The following is a 13,790-nucleotide window of genomic DNA, read 5'->3' on the forward strand; positions in this document are numbered from 1 at the left end:
CAAGCCGTCACACTCGCTGAATGACTGAACCAGGTTCGCAGTTCTGGAGAGCACCGCAGCCTCCGGCCTTTCCGGCAGGGGCGGGGCCAGCCACCAGCCCTTACCCGCTCCTCCCCCGCCTCTCCGTAAAGTCCTCCGGGGCTGAGCAGTGCTTCTCGCTCTAGCCGCCCTCGCTCTTTCTGCAGCCGCCGCGAAAACCCGGAACGGCGGAATTCCAGAGCTGCGGAGGGGCGCCGCCCCGCGCGGCACCTCCCAGACAGCCCTCGGAGGCCGCGCTGGGCATGCTCAGTCGGCAGGGCCGCTTCAGCTCTCGGAGTAGGAAGCTCGGGCGCTTCGGCTGTGAGGAGCCGCGGCGGGGGGAAAATGGAGCCCTTCACCAATGGTGAGTGGGCGGCCCAAGGCGTCCGGACGCGGGCTCTCGGGCCCAGAGGACCGTGGGCAGTCGTGACAGAGGGGGTTGGGCTGCAGTCGCCTCCACGGCGGGTTTCCCACGAGGGCTGGGGGGCGGTGGAAGCGGGACCGCGGGAGGCAGTTGAAGGCTGTGGGACCTGGCGTGAAGGTCAGCGCCGCCGCCAGCCCGGGGTGCGGCCAGGTGGGCGAGCCGCAAAGTTTGGGTTTCGGTGCACAGAGGAGGGGGCAGCGGGAAAGTTGGCAGCTCGGGTTTGCCCCGGAGAAGGCGTCGGCCCCGACTCTCGGGCAGGAAGGGTTAAGCTGCGGCCGCTGCCAAATCCAACTTCTGAGGTGCGCCGGGAGCTGTCCCGCTGTCCTTCAACGAGTTGCCGGAGTGACTTTTCCTAATAGGGAGGGGTGGGGGTGAGAGGCTTGGCCGGCTAATTTAGTGGGAGGAAGGGAAACTCGCGGAAAGGCTTGCTCACCCCAGCTCGGTGCCGCGGAGGTGTCTTCCTGAATTGTCACCCTCCGGTCTGTTGTTGAGGCTCTCTGCAAGGCGATCGAGCTTCCTTGCACTGGCTCCGGATAAGATCAGTTTCCCAGCCGAAGACTCATTAAATATCAAGAGTCCGTTACGGTGATATCACAATGTTACAAGAGGCGAGGGTAAAAGGAGGAGCCTGCACCCTGCTCACAGCTACAGCCCTTTACGGAATGGAGAGATTAAATCCCATCCTGGTTAAAACGATGGCTTTTGTTTGGACCAGGAGTGCCGGAGTTACAATGTAGGGGTGAGATGTCTTACCATTTTGCGGCGGGAGGGTTTGGATTCCCTTTTAGGATAGAAAGTAGGAAAACTGCTAATACTAATATTGGAGACTACACGCTAAAATTTGGGGATTCACTCTCAGTTGACATGTATTTTCCTGCGGGTGGTTGGTTACTTCAAATAGAGTATCGCGGTAATAGGAGCCAAAGTCTATCCCTGTTGGGGTAGGTTAGTTGCCACCCAAGAGACAGAGACATTGTGCAACCCCTGCCAGACTTTGTTGTGTGCTGTGCTTTGTTCACGGGGCTGCGAACTGCCCATTATATTCTCCCTATCCCTAATTCAGAATCTTTTTTCTATTGCCATTTTTCTGTCTGTACTGCTTAATTATGCTTAATAATGGCAACTTTAATTCTGAGTTTTCTTTCTCATTGAGGTTCTATTTGTAACTACTAAGGCTCTGAGAATAGTCTGGTACATAGTTACTCAGAGGAAGATTTTGGTTGAAAGTAACCATGCAGACTAGTACTCAGAGTAAAATATGTTTAATACAACTCGTTAAATCCTTGCAAAGGAATATTCCAAAGTTTATTCTTTGCTCTAGGTAGAATGCTTGGAATTCTATGTAGGATTTTAAATGAAAATTTTCTTATAAATTTAAAGTCTCCACAGCGAGGCTGAGTCACCCGTTTAGTCAAGATTAATACTAGCTGATTTGCTGAACCTTTGCCTATAAAATTAAAGTATATTCTCAAGTCTTAAAATTGGAATCTTTTCTGTGCTCATAGAATATGCTTTTCTAGATGTGAATATTTGCAAATTGTCATATTTGGGAGGACAATGGAAAAATTCCAGAGAATAGAACAAAAAAGAAGCGATGCTTTAACTTTCATATAGGAAATTGGATTTCTAAGCCTTTTCTGTCTTCCAGATTTTCGGAGGCAGTTTGGCAATGCATTCACTCCTTGGAGACTTAGCTAGGGTCCTTTTATAAGGAAAATAGAAACTACAACATCTAAAATCAACAAGAAATTAGATTCTAGCAATTTGAGGTGCTTTTCAGGTTTCAGGTGGACTATTTATTTCCAAATGTTTGAAGGATCGCTGTAGAATTTTCTAGTGTCTTCAACATGACATGGTATAGTGGAAAATGTTTATCTTTGTAATCCTTTTGAGTATTTAAATATGCATATATAGGTGCAGAGTATTTCATGATGCATAGAATTTATGATCGCAGGATTTATCAAGCTTGGTATTGGCTTTTGTTACACATTCGTCCTCTTAATAAAATCTTTCCCACTTAATGCTTTCTCATATATCCCTGTTTATGGAGGGAGGTGTGGGAGCTTAACCCAAAGTTTCAATAATTCAGGAGCACGTATCTTTCAGTTAAAACCTTGTCAATGATTTCACCCTCTGACCTATGAATTTGTAAAGGAATTGAATTTAGTTTCTATCTTGTCATTCTGGCCTTCAGGACTCATCTATTCCAATAGGGCTCTCTATAGTTTCTTTGTTTTCTGTCAAAAGTTGCTACTGGTATGGGGCATTTTTCTTGGTTCCAGCTGTCTGCTGATAATGGATTCATCTGATGAACATCCTTTGTTAACCTGTCCGGGTAACATACTGCTGCAACCCATTTAAAATGCATATCTCAGAAAGGGCTTGTAAGGATGGACCTTAGTACCCGGAGTTCCTATTTGGCTCAGGAGATATTTTTGCCCTTGCCCTTGGGAGGGACTCCTGAGTACTATGCTGATGATTGGACCTCCAGTCTAGCTTTGGATCTTTGGTGACTTTTTTACGGGAAGAGAGGTGTGCTGGAACAGTACTTACTACGGGTTTGGCAATAGCTATTGTGTCCATTTAGGCAGGTGGAGGTAAAACTATTAGGAAATAGTGAATTATGTTACAAAAAAAAAAAAAAAAAATTGGCAACTCTCTAGGTTTTTTGATAGAGGTACTAAATTAAGGCAAGTAATTATTTGATGTCTGTCTAGCTTTGTTTGTCCTTAGTTGCATGCAGGGTTGGGATATCTCAGAATAACTTAAATTCAGGTTAAGAAATGCAAATACCAGGGACACACCCTCAGAATTTGATATAGGGGGGCTGAGATTGGGCCTAGAAATCTGTAACTTCACTTTGAGGATACTAAGAGTGTTCACTAGAAGGGAGCTATTGGGAATTTTATTAGGTAGGCAAATTCAGGATTTGGAAACATATTGATGAAGAAGGATTTCTTTTCCTGCTGTCATATATGTGTGTGTATCTGTGTGTATGTGTGTGTGTGTATGTATGTTGTCTATACTTTCTAGTTTGTGGTATGGTCTAAAGTAAATCTAGAGGTTGGAAAAGCACTGGTATTTTGAAGTCATAGAACTGAAAACATAACTTAAACAGTTGGCCATTTTTTTCATTATGAACATAGCCCCATGAATCACTTTATTACCACAGCCCAATACACAATCAAATAAGGGGGACTTCTTCTCTTACAAAATTATTTTTGTTTTCAAGTTATTATCCAGTTGAAAGTGTTTTTCAGCTTCCAAAATGGGAAGTCTGGACAACAAATTAGATACTTGAGGGTATGCATATTTTTCTAAAAAAATCCTTTTAGCATCATGTTTCAAAAACGTGAGCTTACCAAACATTTTTTCATGGAAAAAATTGAAAGGTAATAGCAAATCTTTCCATGAATTTTTAGAAGTACCCTCATATAAGTTAAATTTTGTTTTTATCCTCTGTCTTAAGTTTTTTGTTTCAGTTGGGGGAAATAGGACTATATAAGAATTAAATGTAAGCTCATTAACAGTTTAAGGTTGAGGCTTGGACTAGAAACCAATTCAGTTTTTTACTGAAGAGTAGTGATACAAAAGTTCTTTGCTATTACTTATAAATTTCCAAAAAAGTGTGTCTTGAGACAGGACTAAAAACCAGCATATTTTATTAACTGTTATAACCTGTGATTATTATTTATCTATAGGTGATCCTTGAGAACTCAGCCTGAAAGATAAAAAGCTAGAAAGGTTGGTTATAAGGAAATTATCACATAGAAAATGTGAGGGGTGATTTCCTGCTCAATAATTCAGTGAGACGTCAACATTTGAATGCTCACTTTAATTTTAAGACTTTCTGGTAAACACAATTAGAAAACAAAAACAAAATCACCCGCAAACCTGTCATCAGATAATGCTAATTTAAATAAGAAGAGTGAATCAGAAGAATCTAATTTTGTTTTCATGCTAATATAAAAACATGGAAATATAGAAGAAATAAAAAAGCAATAAAGCTTTGTCTAAGACATTATTCTAATTATGAAAGGAATGTATAGAATAGTCTTAATAACCTGTTTGTGTAGCAGTGTCACCAATAAGCTCACATTTCTACTGATTTAGTGTAATACACCTTTTTAGGAGTATTGACCTTTTTCATGAAAACATTAGGAAATCGAGATATAGGAGAATTCAGCCAAGATTACCCAGTTGGGATGGAGCTATATTAGGCATTAGGCCTGTGGTTCCTTGCAGTTGAGGTGAGGAGGACCATGCAGCCATGTCTATGAATTAGTTACCTCATGCATTGAAAATGGTAGGAGGTTGAAGTTGAGCTAATACTACTAGGCTTTTCTGTAACATCACTGGACAACTAGAAAAAGTCTTTTTTTTTTTTTTTCATTTGAATCCCTTTTCTGAGTGTTCACAGGAAAACAGGATTGGGAATGGAGGGAAGTTTTGGAGCACTTGTGGTAGCACAGCTCCTTTTCTATCTAGTAGCCTTTGTAGAGAAGTCTGCTCATTGCCCTGGTACGTTTAGGTTTTTTTTTTTTTCCTTTTTGTCTTTTTTCGTGACCGGCAACAGATCGCAACCCTCAGTGTCACGCCCGTACCGGACGGGAGCGCCACCGCGCTCCCAAGCGGCGCACTGTAGCAGTGCGCCACCGGGCCGGCCCCCGTTTAGGTTTTAAATGTAACATCAAGAGTTCCTGTGTCTGTGGAAGGGTGGTCAAGATTCCCTTGTAACCTGATCTGTTGTCATAATCCATTTGTGATTGTCCTAGGAGCACCTGTAGGACTTCGAATCCTACAAAGATTTAGGGAAAATTGGGACTTTAGAGGAGAATCGGTGATGAATATAAAAGAAATGAGGTGATTTGGGGGTAGAGGAGGAAGCTGATAGAGATTTTCAAAATGATCATGCCTTGAAGCTTGCAAGTCTTTGGCTCAGAAATGAGCCTAGGATGGGGATGTATATGATATCTTTCAGTGTCATAAATAGAAATGTATGCATACATTTATTTATGTATACCTTTATTGTCATACACAGAAATGTATGTCACACATACGTTTATGTATACATTTATTGTCATTGCAGAGAAATGTATGTCACACATACACATATGATATTTAAAGATAGAGTCATATCATACACATACACAGTGTATGATATTGAAAGATAGAGTCTAGGTTGAAAGGGGGGAGTTAGGTGGGTCCGGTTGGAGTAAAGGAATTGAAGGGGCAAGAGGATGAATGAGTTAAGTAAGACTGGCATTTGGAGGCCCAGGCAGGAGATAGAAAACATTTGTCAGGAATTTAATCATACTGTCTTCTTTCCTTCGTAGTCAGAAAATTCATAGTAACTTATAAGTTAGGACTGTTTACTTTCCTGAATGTTTTATATTTCAAGAAAAAAAGTGCAAAGAGGACTATAGAGCCATCCACATTTTGGTACCACTATGGTAGTAGTCACTTACTGTTCTTTATTGCTTGATTTTACTTCACTTTTCTACTGGTGCTTATGATTGCACAATAAATCATTCAATTTTTTTTTTTTTTTAATTCCAACCTTAGCATCTATACTAGGAGGAAACCAGGTCATTTGCCAAATAAAGAAAATTCAGGCTTCCAAGGGAGTTTCAAAAAACAATGGAGAAACAAGTTCAATTGTAGGAGACCCTCTGAAGTTATTTTCCTTCTAGTGTGTATTGCATAATGAAGGTTCTTCTGGTCATTCCACATATTTCCAGATTGTAGTCACATGAGTCAGTTGGCTGGACTTCTCTAGATTGGGGGTCCAAAGTCTTCTCTAGCCGTAGGTTCTATTGGGGAAGACCAAGCCAGTGATCTGGGACGAAGAGAGATAGAGAAGGCTTCCTGATGTTTCTGCAGGGAAAGCTTCTTCAACTGAGGGAACAGGACAATGGGGAATGCTGTGAGAAAAGGGTACCTGTGTGGGCTGGGTGTGCTCCTTTCCTCTTGCAGCAAATGATGACCAGGGCAGTGTTAATGATTCCCAGACAACTGCCTCAGGCGTTCTTTGGTGTCATAGAGGACATTTCTGTTGAGGAAGGAGGATTTAGGCCATGGTATCTCTCACAGCTGAAGCTGTTATTTTGTGGTGCCCAGATTTATCAAGAGCATGTGTAGGAGTTTGGGCTGGTTCACCCTTGTACTTACCAGTGGTAGTTTCTCTGCTATTTAAACTGGATGCTAAGTGCCTCAGCCCTTCGGGCTACTAATATTGTTTTTTGAATGTCTAGACTGGGTGGCTAGATTAAGAAGACAAATCAGGCTGAGCACAGAGTGGGAATAAGAAATGTACTGCTCTCTAAAGCAGCTGCCTCACTTCCATCTATATCAATACAGGCTACTGAGAGGCTTTATAATTTACCAGTTGGAGGAAGCACACAGAAAAAAGATTGAATGTAGAAAGGATGGTCTAGTGTGACTTGGGGATTAGGTAATACTGTGTTGAGTTAGATATAAATAAGCACACATGGGCTGGCCCCATGGTGCACTCGGGAGAGTGCGACGCTGGGAGCACAGCGGCGCTCCTGCCGCGGCTTCGGATCCTATATAGGGATGGCCAGTGTGCTCACTGGCTGAGGGCGGTGCGGGCGACACCAAGCCAAGGGTTACGATCCCCTTACCGGTCACAAGAAAGGGCAAAAAAAAAAAAAAGAAGAAATAAGCACACATTCACTAAAGGGTGGCTAGCTTTGTTCAAGTCTATTTGTTTATTGCAGTTGAGTTCATTGTTCTGTTTTAATTAGTGGCCAATTTGGGAAATACTATTGAGGTAAAGACTTGAAGAATTCTCGCATAGGAGATTTCCCTGGCACATAATTGAATGACAATAACTATTGGTAGAAAAAAATGTGGTTACAATCCCAGCCTTTGAATAGTCATCCTGATTTTTTAATGGGTTAATGATAAGCAAACTGACCCTCTGTCAGTTGTAAATTGATGGCAAAGTTATTGCTTTAGAGATTTAAGACTCATATAACTTGTGTTTTATCAGTCTGTTGAGCCAGATGGAAAAGGATTTCAGGAAATTATCAGCAAAATAATACTTTGTGCAGATTCATCTGAGGTCAGGTCTGGCAGATTTATTCACCAGCTGAGGTATTTTCTGACTCATAAGCATTTAAAGAGTTCTTACAAATTTCCTTTGTAATCCCATTCAGTGATATGCATTCTCTGTTAAATAACTCACAGATATTCATTATGCCTACTGCCATTTTTAATTTTAACTAAGGAATTATGATAAGTTAAGATGTTCTTTTGAAACTATATCCAGTTGATGGAATTAAAAATAAACTTTTTTCATTGGGGGTAGAAGTAAGTAGAAAAAAATAATTTTAAAAAATAAACTTTTTACCTTTAGATCTTACAAAGGTATTTGCAGCTATACGGAATTACCTAAGAGATTAACAAGCATAAATGTTTAGACACTGACAATTTCAATTGCTTTTTATAGCTAAATGTTTCTAAGAGTTGCCCTGAAGACTGAGGTTAAGGACTGTGGGATCTATATTATGAGGAAAGATTTAAAAAATACTTTGTAGGATAAAGATTGTTATTTGATTGGGGAAGAGTTTGATATAAATATAAACAGGGTAAATAATTTAGCCTAGAAAACAGAAAAGAAAATTGAAAATTGGAGCTAAAATAATTTGATTTTCCCCCAACAAGTATATTGGCTATCTTTAAAGTGAATAAAACAGCATGTCTTTATGTGAATTTTGGTCATTGTTATGATGACAAATATAAGGGTAAAGCAGCCAAAGGCTCTCAGTATTCACTCCTGTACTGTTTTTCTGTGTTTTTTAGTTCATGGGAGTTCATGTTATACTAAGTCACTTGAAGCTTTTTAGATGTCCTATGGAATTTTAACTATAGTACTTCCTCTGTGGCATCAATAATATTTTTGTCCTTCTGTGGTATTATTGACAATGTTTTTGAATGTCTAGTTGTTCAGCAGAACTCAGTCATTATTATTAGAACTTTGTATATAATTGTACATTATTAATTTTCTCTTAGTTCTATATTCCATTACAGGGACCAACCAGAGAAAATAAATATGGAAATGTATATGTATAAGTATATGTAATATATTGTACAAAAAAAGTTTTAAAAGATGAATGCTTTGGGCTTAATTCTATTTTATTGAATCCAGACAGTACTACGGTTCAACTCTACTTAATTTTTCTTGTCTCATTTTTTTCTTTTTTGAATTTCTCCCTTTTTATGTCGTGTTAATAGTTTGTTCTTTATCTCTTATTTTTCTCACACAGACTAAAAATATAACAAGTCAGAATTACTTCTCCGTGTCCATTCTTTTGGGGCATTGGGTATCAGGAGTGGGGGTCACAGAAGAAACATAGAGTGAACATTTTTATATAAATTCTTCTTGCATACTGGTTTAAACTGCCTCAATTAACAAGTATTTTAAATTTTGTTTTAGTTTTGACTTGTGCCTATTTATCTTTTTTAAAAGGTAATAGTTTTTTAAAAGATACGTTAAAATATACCTTTACTGGTTCCAAGTTTTGTTCTTAAACATGGAGGACAAATATGAATGCAGCATGGTCCCTGCCCTTGAGCAGTTTACATTCAAGCAGAAATGATTTGTTTAAAAAGATTGTTTATATGAATATACAAATTACTACACTCTTTGAAAACTGTTACACTTGAATCGCATCCCACACCTCTTTCCTCAGATGAATTTGGTTTTGTAGTTTTTTCATTTTGGCGATCTATCTATGAATCTACTTTATTTTTTAAGACTACTGCATAGTGTAGCATAATAGTGAAGAGTAGTTCAGACTACTGCATTCAGATCCTGGCTCTTTACTCACTAGCTCTGTAATTCTTTCTCAGATATATTACCAGGATGTTTCTTGATATCTTTAGTTAAAAATCTAAAATGCACACAGAAACTCAAAACTTTTTCTGATTATTAGCAGTGGTTTGGGATTATTCTAGCCACAGTGGGATTTTGAAAATTTGGGAACAAATGGTATTTTTTTGTATCTTAAGTTTTTATTTTATAGTAAAGACTTGAAACCAATATAGGAGGACTCTTTCCATTTCGTATTTATTAACAATTTTTATTAATTTGTAACACTTTCAGGGAAGTGTTGCCTAAGAGTAGAGGAACTCTTCATTCCTACATCCAATTTAATTCTAGTCTAGGTATGTTTTTCTGGTTCCTGCAAGCAAGTATAATTTTGCACATCTCATTATTCATACAAGTAGATATTAAATATAGTAAAGTTGAAATACTTAGGAATTTCTGGGTGTCCTCCAATTTAATTCTGACACTGTCTACCTGGTGATCGGATCCCACAGGTTGAGGGCTCAGTCCCCAAGACCGCTCCCCACTTCAGATGCCAGTTGCAAGCCCAGGCCTCTGGAACTTCTGACCAACCAGCTATAAGTTGGGGTTCTCAGACCCCCTCCTTGGGTTCAGTTAGTTTGCTTGAGTGGCTCACAGAAGTCACGGAAACGTGTAACTTATGTACTTACATTTACTGGTTTATTATAAAAGATACTACAAAGGATACAGATGAAGAGATGTGTAGATAGAGTGAGGTATGAGGGAAGGGGCACAGAGCTTCCGTGCCTTTCTGGTCTGCCACCCTCCAGGAACCTCAATGTGTTCGACTGTCTGGAAGCTCTCTGAACCCTGTGCTCTTGGGTTTCTATCGAAGCTTCATTACGTAGGCATGATTGAACATAGATAACTGCGTGGAAATGTGATTGGACAAAAAAGGTATGATCTAATGCTAATAGACTGGGTGCGGAAACCCAGCAACCTGTCTGTTCAGATTCTTTTTGGCCTCTCTGTACAGCTTTCAATCCCCCTGGGTATGGAGCAGGACACTTTTTGGAATGGGGGTCTTATGACCTACAATCAGATAAGGTAGGTCAGAGAATTTCTTTATGGCCAGCTCCAAGACAGAAAGGTGGGGGAAAGTTAGAACAAGCCAAAAACTATGGATTAAAACCAAAATATGCATATCATAACATCACAGAGGGAGGCCAAAAGGGGAATGCCTATAATATAATGTGTGTTTAAGTTCATACTGTTTTGTTATGTTTCCTAAAAGTAGCTTAATAACAAGCTACTTTTACTAATGAATTTGTGTTTCTACTAGTGACTCTGACATCCCTATCTTATTATTATTTTTGCTGAATGTAACTTGGCAGCAGCTTTTGGCTCTGAGAATCTTTTATGAATTATGGCAATTTTCCTCCCTACCTCCACCCTGTCATTAGTTTCTGGATCTCTTTTTGTGGTGTGTGTATGTTTTTCTCACAAAGGTAAGATTTCGAACTTCTAAAACACATAAACCTAATGATTTTGACCAAATGGCAAGGTGAAGGATGTAAGGAATAATCCTATAAGTATTTTGTGGCTGTATGGGTGGATTGCATGGGAGCAAAGTAAAAGCATTCCTCACATTGGACCACAATTGTTCCTGGGAAACCTCAGGGTGAAGAGATTGTATTTTCCCACAGGAATAAGTTATTGGAATCTGCATTTCTGCCCAAGGATACTCAAAAAGCATAAATGGTATGTTACAAAAGCAGAGGTACCACTTGCTGAGGTGTTCATTTTTAAATGGTTAAAACTACATTTTGAGTTCTATATAAGGGATGTACATATTTGTTCAGCCAGGACCCGTTAATTACATACAGCAGATAAAAACACAGTTATTTTGTATTTGCTACTATAGTTGACACCTAACATAATGCTCAACGCATATTAGATGCCCAGTAAGTGTTATCTGAGACTAATATTACTTCAAACAGCTTCAGAAAAAATACTTAACAGTTTTGTCTTGTTTGCATTCTTTTAATTTAGAGGTTTTTCTGTCTTTTTTTCAAGGAAAGTTGAATTTCAATGCTGTTTTCCTTTTTCTGTAAGTACAGTAATTCCAAATTACTTTTTTGGAACATTTTGATCAGTGTTCATTCAGTTTCCCTTTCCACTAATATGCATTTATTGAGCACTTGCTGTATTTCATATCCTATGCTTTGTACAGAGACAACAGTGCTAAGACAAGACACAATCTTGGTGTTTGAGGGGAAGGAAGATGTGGGGGAGGGGGTTTCTTACTCTGAAGTATTTTCAAAATCAAAATTAAAGAATAACCCAACATTTTCATCTTTCCTTCTTTCATCTTCTATCGTATTTCATAGCTAGAGAGCTACTGTGCATTTGAGACCTAAGTGGTACATTTACATCAATTTCTCTTTCTACAGTACTACAGGGCCTTCTGGGTGACCTGTATTGAGGCACTTTGCCCTTCATGAGAAAGCTACAAAAACAATTGCACGCCGATTAGGTTGAACTTTTAAGAAGGAGTTTTCTAATATCCCACAGTGTTTGTTGATAAGAAGGCACAAATTGGTCAAACACAAACTTTCATGTGGCCTTATGGAAAGAGTAAAGGAGGTGAAGCTATGTCATGGCTGTCAATCAGGCAAAGCCACTGAAAGGCAGGGCTCTCCGTTGACATAACAGAATAACTAGTGTTATTCTGAGGAAGTTACTATGAGGTAGTTGCTATATGAGCTGAGGTATGAAAGCATGAATTTAGACCTGAACAGTAACCAGGAGGAAAAAGTGTGATGTTTCTGTTTTGATGATAATCAGAGGATAAAAATCAAATGACATTTTGGGAAGGACAAAACCTAAGCAATTCATTAGTGGCCACCTAACGTAAATTATGGTGTGTGGTACTGTGAAGACATTGATTCACTACTCCCTTCCCCCCTTGGAAATAAAATCTTCATTCCCCTTAAAAATCAAATGACATTTTGGGAAGGACAAAACCTAAGCAATTCATTAGTGGCCACCTAACATAAATTATGGTGTGTGGTACTGTGAAGACATTGATTCACTACTCCCTTCCCCCTTGGGAAAAAAAATCTTCATTCCCCCTCCCCCACTCAGTATATTTATGGAGTGAATATGGGAGCAGAATATAGACAGTGTATTAGTCTGCTCTGGCTGCTATAATGAAATAACAGAGACTGGGTGGCTTAAACAACAGAAATTTATTTTCTCACAGTTCTGGAGGCCAGTAGTCTAAGATCAGATCAAAGTATCAGCATGGTTAGTTTCTGGTGAGCGCTCTCATTCTCACTTGCAGACAGCTGCCTGTCTTGCTGTGTCCTCACGTGACCTTTTCTCTGTGCAAGTGTGGAGAGATAAGGAGCTTTGATGTTTCTTCCTCTTCTTATAAAGACACCAATCCTGTTGGACTAGGGCCCTACCGTTATGACCTCATTTAACCTTAATTACCTCCTTAAAGACCCTATCTTCAAATACTGTTACATTAGGGGTTAGTGCTTCAACATATGAATTTGTGTGTGTGTCTCGGGGGTTAGAGCAGGAGACATTTCAGTCCTTAACAGGAGCCTTCACTTTGGACAGTTAGTTTCTGGAAACCTCAGGGTAAGAAGATTGTGTTTTTCCTCAGAACGAGTCATTGGAGTTTACATTCCTGCCTGAGGATGCTCAAAGAAGCATTTATGGTTAAATTATTTTATTCTGAAACCTGGAATTTAGGAAGATCCAAAATCCCTTATCCCATTCCTGTCCTGCCATGAAGCCGAGGATGCTCAAAGAAGCATTTATGGTTAAATTATTTTATTCTGAAACCTGGAATTTAGGAAAATCCAAAATCCCTTATCCCATTCCTGTCCTGCCATGAAGCGATTCAAACCTTCTATATTTATTTTCTTTATTTTGTGTTTTTATTCTATACCCTTTTTCAAATAGTATACATATATGCTCCTCATTTATGGTGGGGTTACATCCATATAAACCCATGATAAGTTGGGGGAAAAAGTCATTTAAGATAGTTTCAACTTACCATGGATTTATCCAGACTTAACTTCATTGTAAATCGAGGAGTGTGTTGAATGGATATCTCTTTCACACCATGGTAAAGTCGAAAAATCAAGTCGAACCATAGTAAGTTGGAGACATCTGTACTGAGACTTGATTGTTTAAATGATGTCTGGAGAGTTTGGGAGTTTTTCATCTTCAAAGGCAGTTATGCTTCTCAAACTTTTTGGTCTTAGGACCCCTTTTATACTCTTAAAAATTATTGTAGACTCTTAGGAACTTTTGTTTATGTGAGTTATATACCTAGATATTTACTGTGTTAGAAATTAACACTGAGAAAAAAATGTAAAATATTAATTTTTTTAATAAGAGTAAAACACCTTTTACATATTAACATCAATCATATTTTTAATGAACGATAACTGTTTTCCAAAACAGAAAGATTAGTGAGAGGCATTATTTTACGTTGTTGCAAATCTCTTAAGT

The 13,790-nt window shown here is 39.1% G+C and overlaps 1 protein-coding gene across 1 annotated transcript in view; it reads left to right on the forward strand.

The window, feature by feature from the left end:
* Positions 1-306: 306 nt before the first annotated feature.
* Positions 307-13,790, forward strand: part of LNPEP (leucyl/cystinyl aminopeptidase) — an 88,675-nt gene continuing 75,191 nt past the window's right edge. Inside the window, exon 1 of the mRNA XM_008589955.1 lies at positions 307-382. Coding sequence (XP_008588177.1) covers positions 364-382 — 19 coding nt within the window. The 5' untranslated portion in view covers positions 307-363. The remainder of the gene's footprint in view (positions 383-13,790) is intronic.

Source organism: Galeopterus variegatus, unplaced genomic scaffold (genome assembly GCF_000696425.1).
Source record: "Galeopterus variegatus unplaced genomic scaffold, G_variegatus-3.0.2 Scaffold5775, whole genome shotgun sequence".
NCBI classification, from domain to species: Eukaryota; Metazoa; Chordata; class Mammalia; order Dermoptera; family Cynocephalidae; genus Galeopterus; species Galeopterus variegatus.